Source organism: Poecilia latipinna, unplaced genomic scaffold (assembly GCF_001443285.1).
Source record: "Poecilia latipinna isolate Pla-1442-1.1 unplaced genomic scaffold, P_latipinna-1.0 Scaffold104, whole genome shotgun sequence".
Taxonomy (NCBI): Eukaryota; Metazoa; Chordata; class Actinopteri; order Cyprinodontiformes; family Poeciliidae; genus Poecilia; species Poecilia latipinna.
The window spans coordinates 440,028-455,531 of NW_015112720.1; the positions used below are offsets into that span (position 1 = coordinate 440,028).

Genomic DNA, 15,504 nt, shown 5'->3' on the forward strand with positions numbered 1-15,504 from the left:
AAAAAAAAAAAAATTTCCAAAAGGGGGGGAATTTTTTTTTTTTTTTTTTTTTTTTTTTTTTGCAGGTTTGCTGCTTCTTCACATCTATTCGTAATGCCCGGGTGTAATCGCGGCACTGATTATTGCAGTTAAATAGCTATATGCATGAAAACACATTCAGGTAATATGTCAGTCAGGGTATTTCACACTAAAAAAATACAAGGTATTTGCTGGTGGGTCAATATGTGAAATGGAGAAAAGTCCTTTTGCAAACATTTTTGAGCATTTGTATCACAAAATCTAAGAGAAAAGGGGAACAAATCCTCCCACTGAGAAAATTACTTTTGCCCAAGAGCTAAAATCACAGTTTGTCCTGTGTGCAGTAAAAACAAGGCACTTCTCCACGTCGGCTGCTGAGATGACAGAGGTTGGCAGTGATGGCTGCTGCATTTCAGGTTCCACCTACGACTGGCCTGGTGATTGTCTACTAAGCCTAACACTAACCCACCAATGTCAGGCTGAAATCTAATTAGTTGCTTTTTTGCAAAAAAAAAACAAACAAATAAAAAAGATTATTAAAAAAAAGCATGAGGCAGCACCACCATCCAGATGTAAACCAGCGGCATCAGAGGTCCTGTTCCGCTGCACACTGCTGCAGGTACCACTCGTACAGTTTAGCCTATAAAGTAAAAAGTAATGACAGGTTTACTTTTAGAATACAATTAAAAACAAGTAAAGTTAACCAAAATGTATCACAATTTCTTGAAATGACATTACGAGAGCACACTATAACCCAGTGTCTCATGCTCAATCAGTCAAAATGAAAGAGATGAATTTTCAACACATTTAATCCGTTATGTGGTCTGAGCAGTGCTGACGTGAGGAGGAAAAGGTTCTCCACGGTCTTGCGGCGCCCACAGCGAATGCTCCATCACCGCCGCGGTTTATCTTTGATCTCAGAACCTCAAGGAGAAACTGGTGCTTTTGGAGGTGTGTGGATATACTAGAGGAGATCCCATAGATAAGGCCATTTAAAAGGAGTTATATGTTCATGCTTCTTTGTGCCGAGCGCCGGTCGAGCTGCAGCGTTCTGGATTATCTGTAAAGGCAGCAGGGATGATTTATCTAGCCAAGTAAAGAATTACAATAGTCCTGGCGAGAGGGCATAAAAGCCTGAACGACCTTCTAAAAGTCCTTAAAAGAGAAGTGAAGCTTAGCCGCTGCAGTCAATCGTGGCTGGAAAAAGCTAGATAGCATTTATATGTTCGTCCAACTTAAGACAACAGTCCAGGCCAACACCCAGACTTCCCACTGCAGAGAAACTTCCAGTAGCTAAAAAGGCATGAACCAAACAATCTCAGATGACAAAGATGAGTCAAAAAAAGCACAGAAGCATTTCTGTGTGGATTTGACTGAATGTTTTGGGTCATTATTTTGGTGAACGACCCGATTTTGATCCATTATCGGTAAGAAAGCGGAAACTATGACTGTGAGAATACCAGATTATTGAAGGAGAAGTCAGTCTAACCTTTTTAGTTTTGACAATATCATGGATATAATCCATGTACTCCATCATCTTCCTCTTCTCCTTCTTCGTCAGAGTCTTGTTTCTTCGGCTGAGGATGAAGGGCAAAGAACCATCAGAACCATAACCCAAAGCGTAAAATGTCTGCACGTGTCTGAGAGACAGGCTGAATGCTAATTTCACCCTTTTATACAATTTGGACAAAAGGGAAGAAATCAGTATGAATAGAAGCATATTCTAATAATTTACTGTCATTATGTTTTCTTTCCAGCTAAGGTTTAAAAGTTTTTATTTTGATTTATTATTATTGACAACTTTAAAATATTACATTTAACATTATTTAAATAAAAAAAAAAAAACAGGAGAGAGTTCAGTATTTTTTTAAAGTACAATATTCATTCTGCTCCAGATCCCTCCAATACTGATTGAAATGAAAACATAAAGAGGAGTTTTACTTTTTTTTTTACCTAATAATTTTGTGAAAGTTTGAAATAAATAAAACTCAAAGCGCAGTTAATAGCAATCAATCTGACTGATTAATCTGATTGTGGAGAATGCAAGATATCAATATGAATTTTTCTGTCTAATGTTCCAGTTACACATATTTTATCGAGGCGTGTTGAATGGGTGTCTTTGCGCACTTACCCTGCAAAATACTTTGCTAGGAAAAGCAGGAGGTAGCAAAAAGCCCCAAACGAGATCACAAAAACTACTTGTTTGTCCTCCGGTATCCATTCCCATAAATACATCACTATGCCCTGGGAGAGACAGATACACAGAATATTTTATTATAATGTTTTCACGTCAGATTTTGCTCTCTTTGAAAGATTTCCTGGACTCACTGTGAAGACCATAACGGTCTGAGTCGGACCTTCGCCCAGCAAGTCGTCCAGTTGCTCCTTGGAGAAGGTGCTTACAATGAAACTAAGGATGAAAAGGAACGGCAGGAAAAAGCCCAAAGCCAAACACAGAACTGAGTGAAGACGGACACTCCTGTTGAAAGCCACGTCAGTCCTGTGTGCAGAGTGACAAAACCTGACTTGAAACATTTAATGCAGCTAAATGGTTTGATTTTCAACCATTTTATACACATTTGTTTTATCAAAGTAAAAGAAGAAAAAAAAATAAAATAACAGCACTGAATTGAACCTGTCCTGCTCCAGTTTGTTGGTGATGGTCGAACAAATGAGGTCAGAGTCTTTCTCCAGCTGATCTAAAGTCTTCTGGACAGCCTGGTTGATGGTCTTCTCAATCGTTTGACAAACGCTGTCAATCTGGTTCACACACCTGCTTGGCTAAAAGATGCAAAGATGGAAAAAGAACAAAAAAACAAAAAAACAATTTAATCCAAAAAAACAATTGTAAAGTAAAAGCATCTCATGCATCTCAGTAAAATTCTGCAACAAATCCTGAGGGTATTTTGACAGACAGCCATGTGCAAGAAGCTGCAAGTGAGGCTGCTCAGCAAAAACAAGAACACTGCAAACCAAGGGAGACACAAATCGACCACACAGTGCAGACCTCGGGGACAGTAGATCACACGCAGCTATAGCAATAAGGTTGGGTATGAGACACAATTCTTAACCCCGCAGTCCTAAGAGGGGTTGAGTGGTGAACCCTGCATGAGCTTTTTACCCTGTGCGCAGTCCCATCAGGGTCGCATTGATCCTGTGTGTGCTGCTCCCCAAGTTTTCTTTTTTCATGTTTTTGGGAACTGACGGGACAGCCCACGGCTTTCCCACTGTCCAACTGTGACATCTGCCTCTCTGCAGGAGGGTTAAACTCAAGCTGATAAAAATCTATGACACAAAACCCCTTTTGCATCTAAAGCTCATCAACTCCAATCAAACACAATTAGGGAATTTGAAGGAAAACTACGGGCTTTTATAATGCACAAGCCTAAGTGAGGAAAGGTCAGCTCAACACGATTTAAACCGCACATTCATCTTGAGTAAAAGTAACAGACTTTCATTGAATTTACACAAAATAAAAAGAAATGCACAAAATGAACTAATTGTTTTAAATTGCAGAAACACTAAAATAATTAAGCATATCTATTTTTAGTTAAAATAACGCCGTCTTCACCTCTTCCTCTTCTGACAAAAGGACATTAAGTGTGTTAGCAGCTTTTAAGTGTCTGTTGAATGAAATATTATACCTTCACACTATTGTGCAGTTATAGAAGCAGCACAATGAAACCAGTGCATCACCACAAACCTAGACACACCTCTGTCCAGAATATACTCTTATTTTTTTAAAAATGGATCTTGACACCAAAATAATTAAGTCCAAATTCAGGAACACTGAATTTCACCTTCTGTGGGTTGGGGATGTATATCGTCGGCATCTCAAAACCACATTTATTGAGGCCTGGACGGCGGCACAGCTCCTGGACAATCTGCATCATTACTCTCTGTGGGGAAAAAAAAACAAACATATATTTATAAGCTAATACTTTTTTCTGGGTAAAAGTTAAAACAGTTTTTATGGACAAAAAGCTGACCTGTCTGTCCGTCTCCTTCCCAGCTTCGTCTGCTTTGCTGAGATAAAACAACAGCTTGTCTCCACATTTGTCGCTCAGCTTCTCCACGATGTTGAGCGTCCGTTTGCACAGCGCCTGACCCATCGGGTCAAAGAAGACGAATACCAGGTCCGCCTGTTCTCCTGCGCAACAATAATCAGACGCGTCAACATCTGCGGAGCAACTCTGATGATGCCGAAAACATAAAGCCTTAAATTCTTACCCAACCAGGTGATGGTGCTGTTGACATCAAATGGGTAGATCATGTCCCCGTCCACCAAACCAGGAGTGTCCACGAACGTCACCAGGCTGAATTTCTTCTGCTTTGAGGTGGAGATCTCAGCAGACAGGTAGTCCATCACACCTGTAAAAAAAAAAACAAAAAAAAACGAAAGACAGATTTCGGATGAATACGACCGATAAAGCTGAGTCACTGCAGGATTCTGCTGTATCTGATGTACGCAGTGTGGTCAATACTTGGACACCGGAGGGAGCTCGGCGATACTGAGATCAGAAACTCTTTGTCTTTGTAGGTTTTGCAATTTCACAAACTTTGTCTTTTAGAGGCTCAGTAAAAAAAAACAAAAAAAAAAAAAACAAAGCTGTCGTGGCTCATGAATCATTTGAATGTCGCTGTGATGTCTCACTGTCCCCACTATGGACAGGTCTGTCGTCACTGTTACACACAACAGCTCTTCAACTGGCAGCTTTAGTGTGGGCCGTAGGACGTAAAGCTAGCCAGTGAAGAACGACTGTGAGGCAACGCACTGCGAGGCCATCGTAACGCATCACAGCGAGCACCGTCCCCACAGACAGAACAGGATCCACAGGCGGAGGATTTTGGGGTGAATGTCGGGTTTATTTAGGGCTTTTAATGATTCGTTTGAACCACTTGTTTTCCAGATTAAAAAAAAATATATATTTTTTAATTTATTTCCACTTTAACTGGTGTTTAAATTATAAGTCATCATGGATTTTTTTTAATCCAGACATGGCTAACGTGTGCATACATCCTCAAATTCATGCAGATTATTTGGTTACACCAATATTTTGTTGCACTTCCTTCAGGACGTTGAATTTTGACCACACCATGTTTTTCCATCACCAACAAACTTTCAGTCCAATTCTGGTTGAATATTTGACCTCCTATCACTATTGGTAGAACTAATTTAAATTGTTCGAGTTTCTAACATAGGTCTGGCTTCAAGGCACAGTCCATAAACTTTCAACTGGGCTGAAGTTGAAGCCTTCCCAGAACATTAATGTTATCCTGCTTTATCCACTCCAGAATGAGATTTAAAGTGTGTTTGGGATCACTGGAGCAAACCACAGCGTTCAATTTTAACCAAACAGTTTCTAATCTGAAAGAAACTTGAACAATTTTGAAGTTGTCATTCTTCATTGTTTCACCCACAGTAGCACTGGTAACAAAACAGACCCGCAGCATGATGCAGCCACCACCCCTGGCGGTTTGTACATTGTGCAAATAGACTTCTTCTTACTGTGACCAAAAAGCTCAATATCTGCCTCACTGACCAGCAACACTGGTGTTCCAGCATCTTCTAGTTTTGAAATATAGTTATGCCTCGGTTGAGTCTGTGTTGACCATAATGGTTTCTTGTTTTCACCAGATTACAACATTTTGGGTCAGCTAGTTGAAAGTTGGACAGAGAAATTGGATTCATGTCGGGAAGTAGAATTGGGAGATATTGTTTAAAAATAAAATCTCTCTCTTTTTTTTATACAAAATTAGATTTCCAATTTTACTTGATTTTTTTCCCCCTCACTTTTGCTCCTCAAAAAAAATTACACATCACAGAAAATATCTTTAAAAAATGTGTTATTTCAATAAATACTTCTGCGTGGGTGGGCTGACATCACTCTGGACACTCAAGAAATCCATTGGTGAAAAAAAAAAAATCCAGATTTTCAAAACTTAAATCAGCCACCATATTTAAATGTGCAGGAACATTTCTACCAAGAAGAGCGCTCCAAAACACCAGCAAAGATTATTCCAGAAACTTGTTAATGGCCTCGTTAACTCGTTTTTTAAAAAAACAAAGGTAGAGGTAATTTTATTGATATAGCACATTTTCAGCAACAAGGCCATACAAAGTGCTATTAACTATAACTAATAACTGTTAAAACCCAAATGAATGTCACGGTAATCATCATAAAACATTCACGCCCATAATAGACAGGTAAACTTCAGAGCAGAGCTGTTGAGCTTCTCTCTCTCTCTCCACTGAAACGGAGCGCAGGCCTGGGATGACACTGAGGCTGTTTTATACGAAGAGGCAGGTGTCAACACCCGTCACAAATCACACCCCTGTGCTGCAGCGAGCAGGACCACTGCTGCTGCTGCTGCTGTGCCACATTAGCATTCCCTTATCAACGCAATATCAGTACAACCGGCTCCGAGCACAAAACCTTAGAGGTCCAGACTGTGCAAACAGGCAGTTATTAGAAAAGAAATGTTAATAAGCACGTGTGTAAATGCAATCAAACTTAACTAAATGCTAATAACCTGAACTGAAGTCAGTCTGGATGATTCTTAAAATATAAATGCTTGAATATGCCGATTGGAACTAAAATGAATGATGCTTTAAGAAGAGAGACATTACAGTTTGACTCAAATCAAAAAAGCCAGAAAAGGGGAAACAAGTGATTCCAATCAATTTGAAAAGAGTTTCTCGGCTGAACTCTAAAAAAGCTTTGCAGCAGATTCACAACACTAAAAAAAAATAAAAACAGGGGGAAGAAACACTTCAAGACTGCTGCAAAGAAGCTTTTGCCAGATTAAACTCGTAAAATTAGATTGACTGCATACGGTTGAAATTAAATGAGCGGAGTCAAAACCTTCGTTCTAGACAATAATGAAGCATTTCCTGAGAAGGACATTGCATAAAAGTCCAAACAACAGGTAGAGAGCACAGAGACAGACAGAATCCATGTTCAAACATTCATTCAAATAAGTGTTTCTCCTAAAAGTGAGCCAGCATCTCCTCCCCGCAAAAGGATATATGATGATCTTCTGATGAGTCATCCTCAGTCTCTGGGAAAGCTTAATAAAAGCCTGATGTGCCTCTTCCAGATGCAGCGAGGAAGTTCAGAAGACATAAATCCAGCTCTTTTGTCCAGCAGCAGCAGCAGCAGCAGCAGCAGCAGCAGCAGCAGAGCGACTCTGGCCTGCAGAGCAGAACTGTTGCTGCTCCGGCACGGAGCTCCACCGCCTCTAATGGCTGTGACATTTCTCAGCCGCCCCTCCTGACTACACTGCACTGCTGTCGACGGGGCGTGTGACTCATACGCCATACCATGAGTCCGCACCCAGTGAACCTTCTCGCTCTGCATACTCCCCCTGTCAACATACGCGTGCCGCACCCCACCCCCTCCAGCAGCACCAGCGCTCAGCAGCAGGCACACCCAGTGTCTCTCCAGTGACTCCGCTGATGCACACGTTCTCACTTTTATATAAACCAGAGTCATTTCAGTTGGCACATGTCCGATCCAAACACCGCCTACTGTGTGTGAGACGAGGAGGGAGGGAACAGGTGGGATTTCTAACTTAACAACTGCGGTTTAAAACTGAAAAAAGAAGAAAAAAAAAAGACGTCTGGAATCAAAACTTGTTTTTTGTATTTTGCAAGTAAAAAGCCAGACTTAAAAAAAAAAAAATATATATATATATATATATGTATTGGTTTCCATGGCCGGGGTTAAATTTAGTAAAAATTGACTTTTTTTTTTTTAATCGGACTATAATGATTATTTCCTCATCAGAAACATGCATGGAGTGTTGCTTTGATTCTTTCATGCATGTTGGAGAAATCTCCCATAGCCACCATTTGAAGTGACTGAAAGCTCCTCCTCAGTGCTGCAGTCTCCAGCCGAGTATCCGCCTCACACATCACCCCTCCTCCACAACTACCCCACTCAACTCCTCCAGACTAGTGGCAGCAACAATTAGCAAACACCTGGTGAACCTGTGAATTTGCTGAGCTCATCGTAAAAGCTACTTCTCATTCCAAAAATGTTGTAAACAGCATAAGAAAGAGCCATTGCTGCGTTGATGTGCTGAAGGCGTAGCTCCTACTGTAGGGGCTTCTTAAAGAGACAGAGGCCCAATTTAAAGGTGTCAAATTACAAAGTAACAAAAGGTAACCCTGCCACCCAGACGGTGGAAGATTTGTGATGCTGCGGGCCTGTTTGTCTTCCAAAGGCAAACATATTTCAAATATGTTGCCTGTATACAAGATTGAACCAAAATAGAGTAAGACAAGCAGCCAAATCATAAAGAAAAACCTTTAGAAATCCCTATAAAGACCATTAAGTTAGATTACATGAAGTAAATTATACAGAAAGGAGTTGTGGTTTTATCTGATGAGGAGGAAATAGAAATCTCTCAGGGTTCCAAGTAAGTAGAGAGGATTTCTAGGGATGTGAAAAAAATTGACACGCCACAACAGGTTAATTTTAAATAGAAAAAAATAAATGTTTGACACATATTTAGATTAAGGGTAAATAATTCACCAGCCTTGCAGTGGGAATCATTTTAACACCCTTCCTTTTTTTTTTTTTTTTTTTACATGATTGAAAAGCAACTGTGTTCAACAAAAAAAGGGCAATCCAATGTATTTCTATGATTAAACTGGCTACAAAAGTGGCACTATTTTAACTAGCTTCCATTTAACATGCTAATACGACAGCAGGCTAAATTTCTGATCCAAAACTTCATCACCTTATGAGAAAAATAAACATGTACGACACCGTTTTATTCCCAGAGACATTTCAAGGAAACACCTGCACTGAATAAGATACAAAATGGCAACCTTCTGTTTTTCCCAGAGCAATAGTATTTGTAGATAAATTATACAAAACAGTCAGAAAATGTCCTTCATGTTCTCAGTTATGAGTTTCAATAAAAAATACAAATAAAAAAAAAAGTCAAATCTTACCTTTGAACTCAAGGATAGGTCGGAAATGAGGATAGAGATGTAATGTTGCATTTCCCTGTGAAAGAGTTAAAAATGCAACATGAGAGGGACAAATCTCTACAGCAGAGTCTGCTTTAGTTGTAGTCATGTGATTTGGGGATTAGAAGCAGCTTGCATGCTGCAGCTGAATATCCTTGGTTTGGCCACTCTGCAGTCCTGACTGTAAATATTTTATTCATCCTCATCACTCTGACCAAAGCGGGTTATGAACAGGGAGTTAAAGCGTGAGAGAGGAGGGAGAGGCAGGCAGCTCCCAAACCTGTTTAAGTGCTGCAAAGATGACTCAGGGCGCGCAACAGAGTGCATGACTGAGGCCGAATGCATAATGAGAAATTAACATAGAAAAAAAATAGGATGTGTAAGGGATGCTTCCAATTGTCTGCCATTAAGGCATCGAGTAGTGATTAAGTTTTCCACCAACATCCATAAATCCTAAAAACCAAGAGCTTGTGTTCCGTTTGCACGTCTCCGTGTCGATCTTACCGTCAGCGACTCTCTCTTGCGACCACTGGTGATGAAGGTAAAGCCCTGAGTTTCAATGGCCACACCGGTTTTCTGAATGTGCTCTTCGACATACCTGCAGAGACATTTCAATCAGGCCAGAAATTAGAGTGAAAATATTTACAGGATTCAGTGGTGTCGAGCATGCAAACACCTCAGATCCGACCTTTGTCAAAACATTTAGGTACTTCAAGCAAGGCTTCTTAAGGCCTTCAAGAAATGAGTGTTCTATAAACATTGACATGGGGTTATGATCACAAGTTCATTGTTCACATAAAAGAGGGTTCTGCAATTTTAATGATCTTACTCATTTAAAAATCCTGACAGAGCTTATTATGTATAATTCATTCAGGACTGTTCTAAATTATAAGGACTAATTAACGTGTGAAACTTTGAAAGGTTTATTCTTTGAGACGCATCACATGTTGTAGAGCTGAGTTTACACAAGGTGGTAGAAAAAGAAAAGCTGTTCATTAAATGATTTCTTATTATCTGACGAGATGCTTCCTGAATGCCCCGATTCAAACTCGGTTCGATTCGTTTCCTGACTCAGGGTCGGGTCGGGGACGCAGCCGGCCCAGAAACCTGAAGAACGCCGACTCAGAAGAAAGAACCGAGTGCGCTCACTGGGAACGGCAGCCGATAAATCATTTGAACACCATGTCTCAAACGCTGAAGTTTATTTTTGTTTTCAATTTCTCAAGTATAAAAGCAAAAAAGGAAGAAAAACACACATTAGTTCAAAATGTGTGGTTGGAATCCGAATAAGGAAGCTGACCATCTCTTTATTTTCCTGCAATTTATTTTGAAATCACTTCTTAATTGGTTTAAGCAGGTTAACACGCTGCAGAGCTGCTCTCACAGCTGATCATTTCCCACTGAGCCCACAAAAACAAACGTCTTTAACACAGTGGGCATCCTGGTGCTCATAAATCCAGCTCTAGAAGCTGCTTAGCTCCTGTTTTGCAGCACTGCTGATCACAGATCAGCTGATCAGGCTGGGGAAATGTTCACAAGCACCATATGTTTAAAGCGGCATTAATATATTCAGGTAATGATTTTAGGTGGTTTACAAAACCATCGAATAACACAGCATCAAAAATATATTACACTTAGCACAATAAACAGCTGTAGAAATTGCAACTATCATTTGTTCCTCTCCTGGTCTAAAATAATAATAAAAAAAACACTCACTTTATAATAAACCAACACTGCAAAAAACTTTAGATTATTTTTGTTTATTGATGAATTTCCATTACACACAATTACAAACTTGCTGCCTATGAATCAATCATTAGGGGGCCTGTGTCAAAGGTCAGCGAGTGCTGGGCTAAATAGTCCAAAAAAAAAAAAAAAAAAATCACCCACTGTTAAACATGAACAGACAATTTAAAATCCATTAACTTATACCTGCTAGCATGAAGCAATGCAGCTCTTATAATCGAGGGGGGATGTTGTTCTGGGAGAGGATGCCGTTCACATGGACGTCATTTGACCAAAATGCTTGAATATTTATTTGTTCAAATCCTGAGATTAATGCAGATTACTAAATTAGATTGCAACATAGTAAACATGACATCAGTTTACCAAAAAAAATAAAATTAAATTATAGATTTCACATACCATCAGAAATGTTCAAAGTGGGAACAATCGCAGATAAACTAGTGGATTAGTTTCCACTGAATCTAAAACAAATGTCATCCAATTTAAGGAGCCTATATTAAGTTTCAGAGCTGGTACGGCTCAGCCTCATTTGGTACCTGAAAAAAAGACCAACTCTCCACCTAAATTCAAGAGTTTTCTCTGTTTGATATACATTCCTGCAAGAAAGTATAAATTTATTTTTAAATTTATGCCACTTACTGCTTAAAATGTATTTTAATAGATGTTTTATTTAAAAAAAAAACATGGTTTGAGATGGAACAAACTGTTGAAGTTCCTCAGCAACATATTCTCCACCCATGTAGTTCAGAGGTGCCATGTGTGTATAGCATACCATGATAATATTTATGATGCACAGATTACTAAACTCTCTCCACAGATGAAGCGGAGAGTTTAAAAACCAGACGAATGCATGTTGGATCAGTGAATTTTAATAAAAGAGATGTTCTACCAGTTAATGAAGGAGCTCTTCCCTGCAGAGTGATTTCCCATGATCATCACGATAATCTTCTTTCTCGGAGGAAGGAGCCGGACTCCGAGGCTGCTGGCAATTTTCACCAGACCTGCGAACACACAATGTAATCAAATACTAAAACAATTATATTCAGGCTAAATATAAATCTATTTCATAAAAATAAAAATAAAAAACTAGCTAAGTGCACTCTTTAGACATTTGCATGTGAGTACGCACATGCAAATGGAAATTTGCATTCAAGGGCGCACACAAATGCTAAAATCAAAACGTGGAAATCACTGAGAAGGAACAGAAACACTTTAGAAAACCTTTACTGAGTAGTTTTATTTTTAATGTCATCCTTACACTACACAACGGATGTATGGCTTAATAAAGAATAACTATGACTCAACTCTTTGAATAAACAATTTCTCTTTTTAAAGGAAACTGGTTTTCAATCTAATTTTCTTTTCTGCTTTTAAAGCTACACATGGTCTTTGTCCAAAGTAGTTGTCTAAGTTGCATCTGGCATGCATTTGCATTTTCCAGGTATTTCACTAACCCCTTAGGATAAAATCTTATAAGAAGCATCTTCTGGCTACAACTGTAGACCAGCAGCTGGGAACATTCAAAGTTTTACTGGTACAATTGAGAAGTCCAGACCAAAGCTTTCAGGCAAGTCTTTCTTGATTTAACATACGGATGTTTCACAATCATCCCTGCGAGTTGTCCATAGCATCCATAGGTTGAGCATGATGTAACAAAACCCACTTCTGGTCTGCAAACAACCATCGATACGATGCTGATGCTGCATCAAAAACATTATTTTAAAATGGTTCATTCATTCAAAAATGAAATATGAAATCAGGACTCTGTGGGTTTCCTCCTCTGTTTGAACTGAAGCAGCCAGATTGTTTGCCGTGGGCAGGTTTATCTGTGTAACATCTGATCCTGAAGAAAGGAAAAGCTACTCTCTAGTTCTTCTGGTTCAACATGTCTTCTCGCATCTGTCTCTTTCTGCTCAGTTTCCAAGTCCTATAACTATTGTACCAAGGAAAGCTCTGTGAGGAGTTTTAAGAGCAAAGTCTGCAGTCACACACATAGTTATTACATAACAGCGTTGGTGTGAGGGCAATCGCTCTTTACAACAGCAGTTGCATTTGTTTGAAGTGGAAGTAACCGGGTTTCGCCCTGTGTAAGAAGACATTGGCAGTGAGTGCACAGACAGGGGCGCCGCCTGCCAAGAGGGGAGCGTCTCTGGTTCAGGTGTCATGTTTGTCACACTGACAGCAGCTGCTGCGGACAGACCGCTGCAAAATCTCTGCAAGCCCACAAATCACCGTAAAAACCCCCCTGCTGTTCAACATTTAAAAACCACACTCTTGTCTGCTTGTTTGTGCTGCTGTAATCCGGGTGTCCGCCGCTGGGTATTTACCGTTCTCGCTGTCCACATACAGACTGTGGCATTCCTTCAGGATCCTCTCGCTCGGGGTGGTGATCGCAGACTCCAGGGGGTTCGCCACATACCGGGGCTTTCTGCCCGACATGATCAAACCACGAACACACGGAAACCGTGGGTCTCCTTGCAGTTTCCAGAGGGGGAAAGGTTTCAGGGTTGCACACGCACATTCACACTGTGCTTCTGTGAGGAAGAAGCGCCCTCTTGTGGTAAAATGCGATCACTGTCAACGACACCTGCGCCTCAAGCAGTCATTTGTGATAGTGGAGTAACTTTGACTTAAAAACACTAAGCTACTGTTGATAATTGGTCAGTTTTTTTATGACTAAGATTGGAGAGGAATTACAGACGTATGACAACTGTCCACCTCTATTGTTTTTGCTTGCATTTATGCTAGCAACCACATGATATAGCCTAGCAAAGAAAAAATACTATCCCAGCTATAACTCCACTTTTTAAATGATAAGTGTTTAATCCTAAATTTAGGGTTTAAGACAATTGAAAAGGAACTCAGAAAATAAATCTAAAATTTTCACTATGATGTGAAAAAACAATAAGTCCTCTCACAGATCTAAGTCAAGTTTCAAATTACTAAAATAAAAATCTACCTAGTCTGTGAGAACTATTTTGGAAACTCGCACGCAAACATTTTGTAACAACTCCCTCCAAGGGGTGAGATTTAGCAACAACCAACCCATGTGACAGCCAGCCCCATTCTCTCCTAATGCAAGCCTGCTTACACAATATTATTTTCACTGTTCAGTGAAATTAAAGTATCTTGTGTAGAAAACGAAGAAATAAAACATTGGACGTCATTGTTTTAATTTATCCATACACACAACATTTAATGAAAAGTTATCTTTCTGCAAATGAGTTTAACAGGAGGGAAAACTGAGAGAACAAAGACAGGGCACTGTTTGTGCAAAACAGTATGGTTCACAAACACGCCCTTTTTATTCTTTAAAGAAAAGCTGCTTAATTATATTGCCTTTATTGAATCTTCATGCACCAAACGCTATTGTTTATGGGAGTAGAACTTCTTAAATTATGCCTGTGCTTTATTGCACCGTCTTGCAATGCTTCAAGACTCTTTGAAGGAATTTGTATGAAGGTCAACAAATGGCATTCTGAAGCACATAGAGTTGACTTGACCTGTTGAGTAAGGGTTTAAAACTCACATGCTCAAAGCTGTGGATATGATGAAGAAAAATCTCCGTTCTTCAACTGGAGAAACGGTTAACATTGGACAAATCCTTTCACATTTCAGTGCAACCTTGTCTCAGGATCTGTGTAATAATACATAGAAGTGAGAAAAACCTTTCTGCAAACAAAAATATGTGTTAAGGAAAGGTGCCCTGGCATAAAATTGTATTTGTTTGTTTCAGGCTAGATGTTGAGTAATTCTAAACATGTACCACAAAGGCTGGTTATTATTTGGGTCAACAGTCCTTCCACTGCCAAAGGGGCTCAGGGGTTGTTAGTTAAACTTCAATGAGTTTAACAGCCACCCCTCCAACCCCCCGAGCAGAAGTCATGTGCTGCACCTTGCAGCTAGGAGACATAGTAAGGAGGGCGATCCGACTGAGGGGCTCGACACGCTTTCAATGCTTTGTTTGAATTTCATTTCACAGCAGCTTCCAAGATGAATTTAAGTGAGGGAGCCAATAAGTCAAAGAAAGAGGTGAGTGTAAGATTTGAGCCCATTTTGGGTTTTCTTTCTGAATATTTGATTCTGCTTTAGTGTCTGAAAACGATGCTCTGTAGATTCCCTGCAGCAGTAAATGGAGACATTTGGTCCAATAATATATTTTAGGAGTTTGCACTCTTTTGATGTTGCATTCATGGTTAATTCAACACAAATCATTTCATTTCCCGTTCTGAACATTTGCTGTAAGGATTCTGATGAAGATTTCCACGGTTTCCATGTGCATCTGCTGCAGCTATTTGTTAGTCGTTTGTGTATTTTGCACTTAAATTAACAGTATGTAAGATGTTTATGCTGTGAACACTAATCATGTATGTTATGTTTTTTTTTTTTGTTTTTTTGCTTCATTGTCTATTTTATTAGACATAAATTAAAATCACAAACAGATTATTGCGCATAAATCTGTTCTTTAATAAAAATCCGCCATTAACTTAAACCTTTAATAATTATGGGGATGTTTTTTTAACATGAATAAAAACAAAATAAGGGGATAAACAAATTGACTAAGCAAGGTAGAGGTCTACAGTCAATAATATTTTATAAAAAGTGAGGAAAGCAAGAGACACAAGATGATTTTCTTCTGTTTGTCACATAGGGGGAGCCGGCACAGCATCTGTAGAGATCATGTCTTCAAACTCCAGTGGAGAGCATTATTTATATTTTGACTCCTCTTGTTGCCTAAGAATGCAATATATATATAT

The 15,504-nt window shown here is 39.4% G+C and overlaps 2 protein-coding genes across 2 annotated transcripts in view; one reads left to right on the forward strand and one right to left on the reverse strand.

Annotated features, from left to right (window-relative positions):
* Positions 1 to 46: 46 nt before the first annotated feature.
* Positions 47 to 13,271, reverse strand: LOC106944566 (uncharacterized). The gene is made up of 12 exons (XM_015027623.1): positions 13,075 to 13,271; positions 11,637 to 11,748; positions 9,506 to 9,599; positions 8,984 to 9,038; positions 4,249 to 4,389; positions 4,008 to 4,168; positions 3,819 to 3,917; positions 2,654 to 2,799; positions 2,347 to 2,518; positions 2,150 to 2,262; positions 1,508 to 1,595; positions 47 to 658 (listed from the first exon to the last, which is right to left on the reverse strand). Exons 1-12 carry the CDS (start codon positions 13,184 to 13,186, stop codon positions 605 to 607), a joined length of 1,347 nt encoding a protein of 448 aa, XP_014883109.1. The 5' UTR covers positions 13,187 to 13,271; the 3' UTR covers positions 47 to 604.
* A 1,408-nt stretch (positions 13,272 to 14,679) lies between these two features.
* LOC106944567 (solute carrier family 2, facilitated glucose transporter member 11-like) overlaps positions 14,680 to 15,504 on the forward strand; it is a 12,652-nt gene continuing 11,827 nt past the window's right edge. The window contains exon 1 of the mRNA XM_015027626.1: positions 14,680 to 14,779. Coding sequence (XP_014883112.1) covers positions 14,741 to 14,779 — 39 coding nt within the window. The 5' untranslated portion in view covers positions 14,680 to 14,740. The remainder of the gene's footprint in view (positions 14,780 to 15,504) is intronic.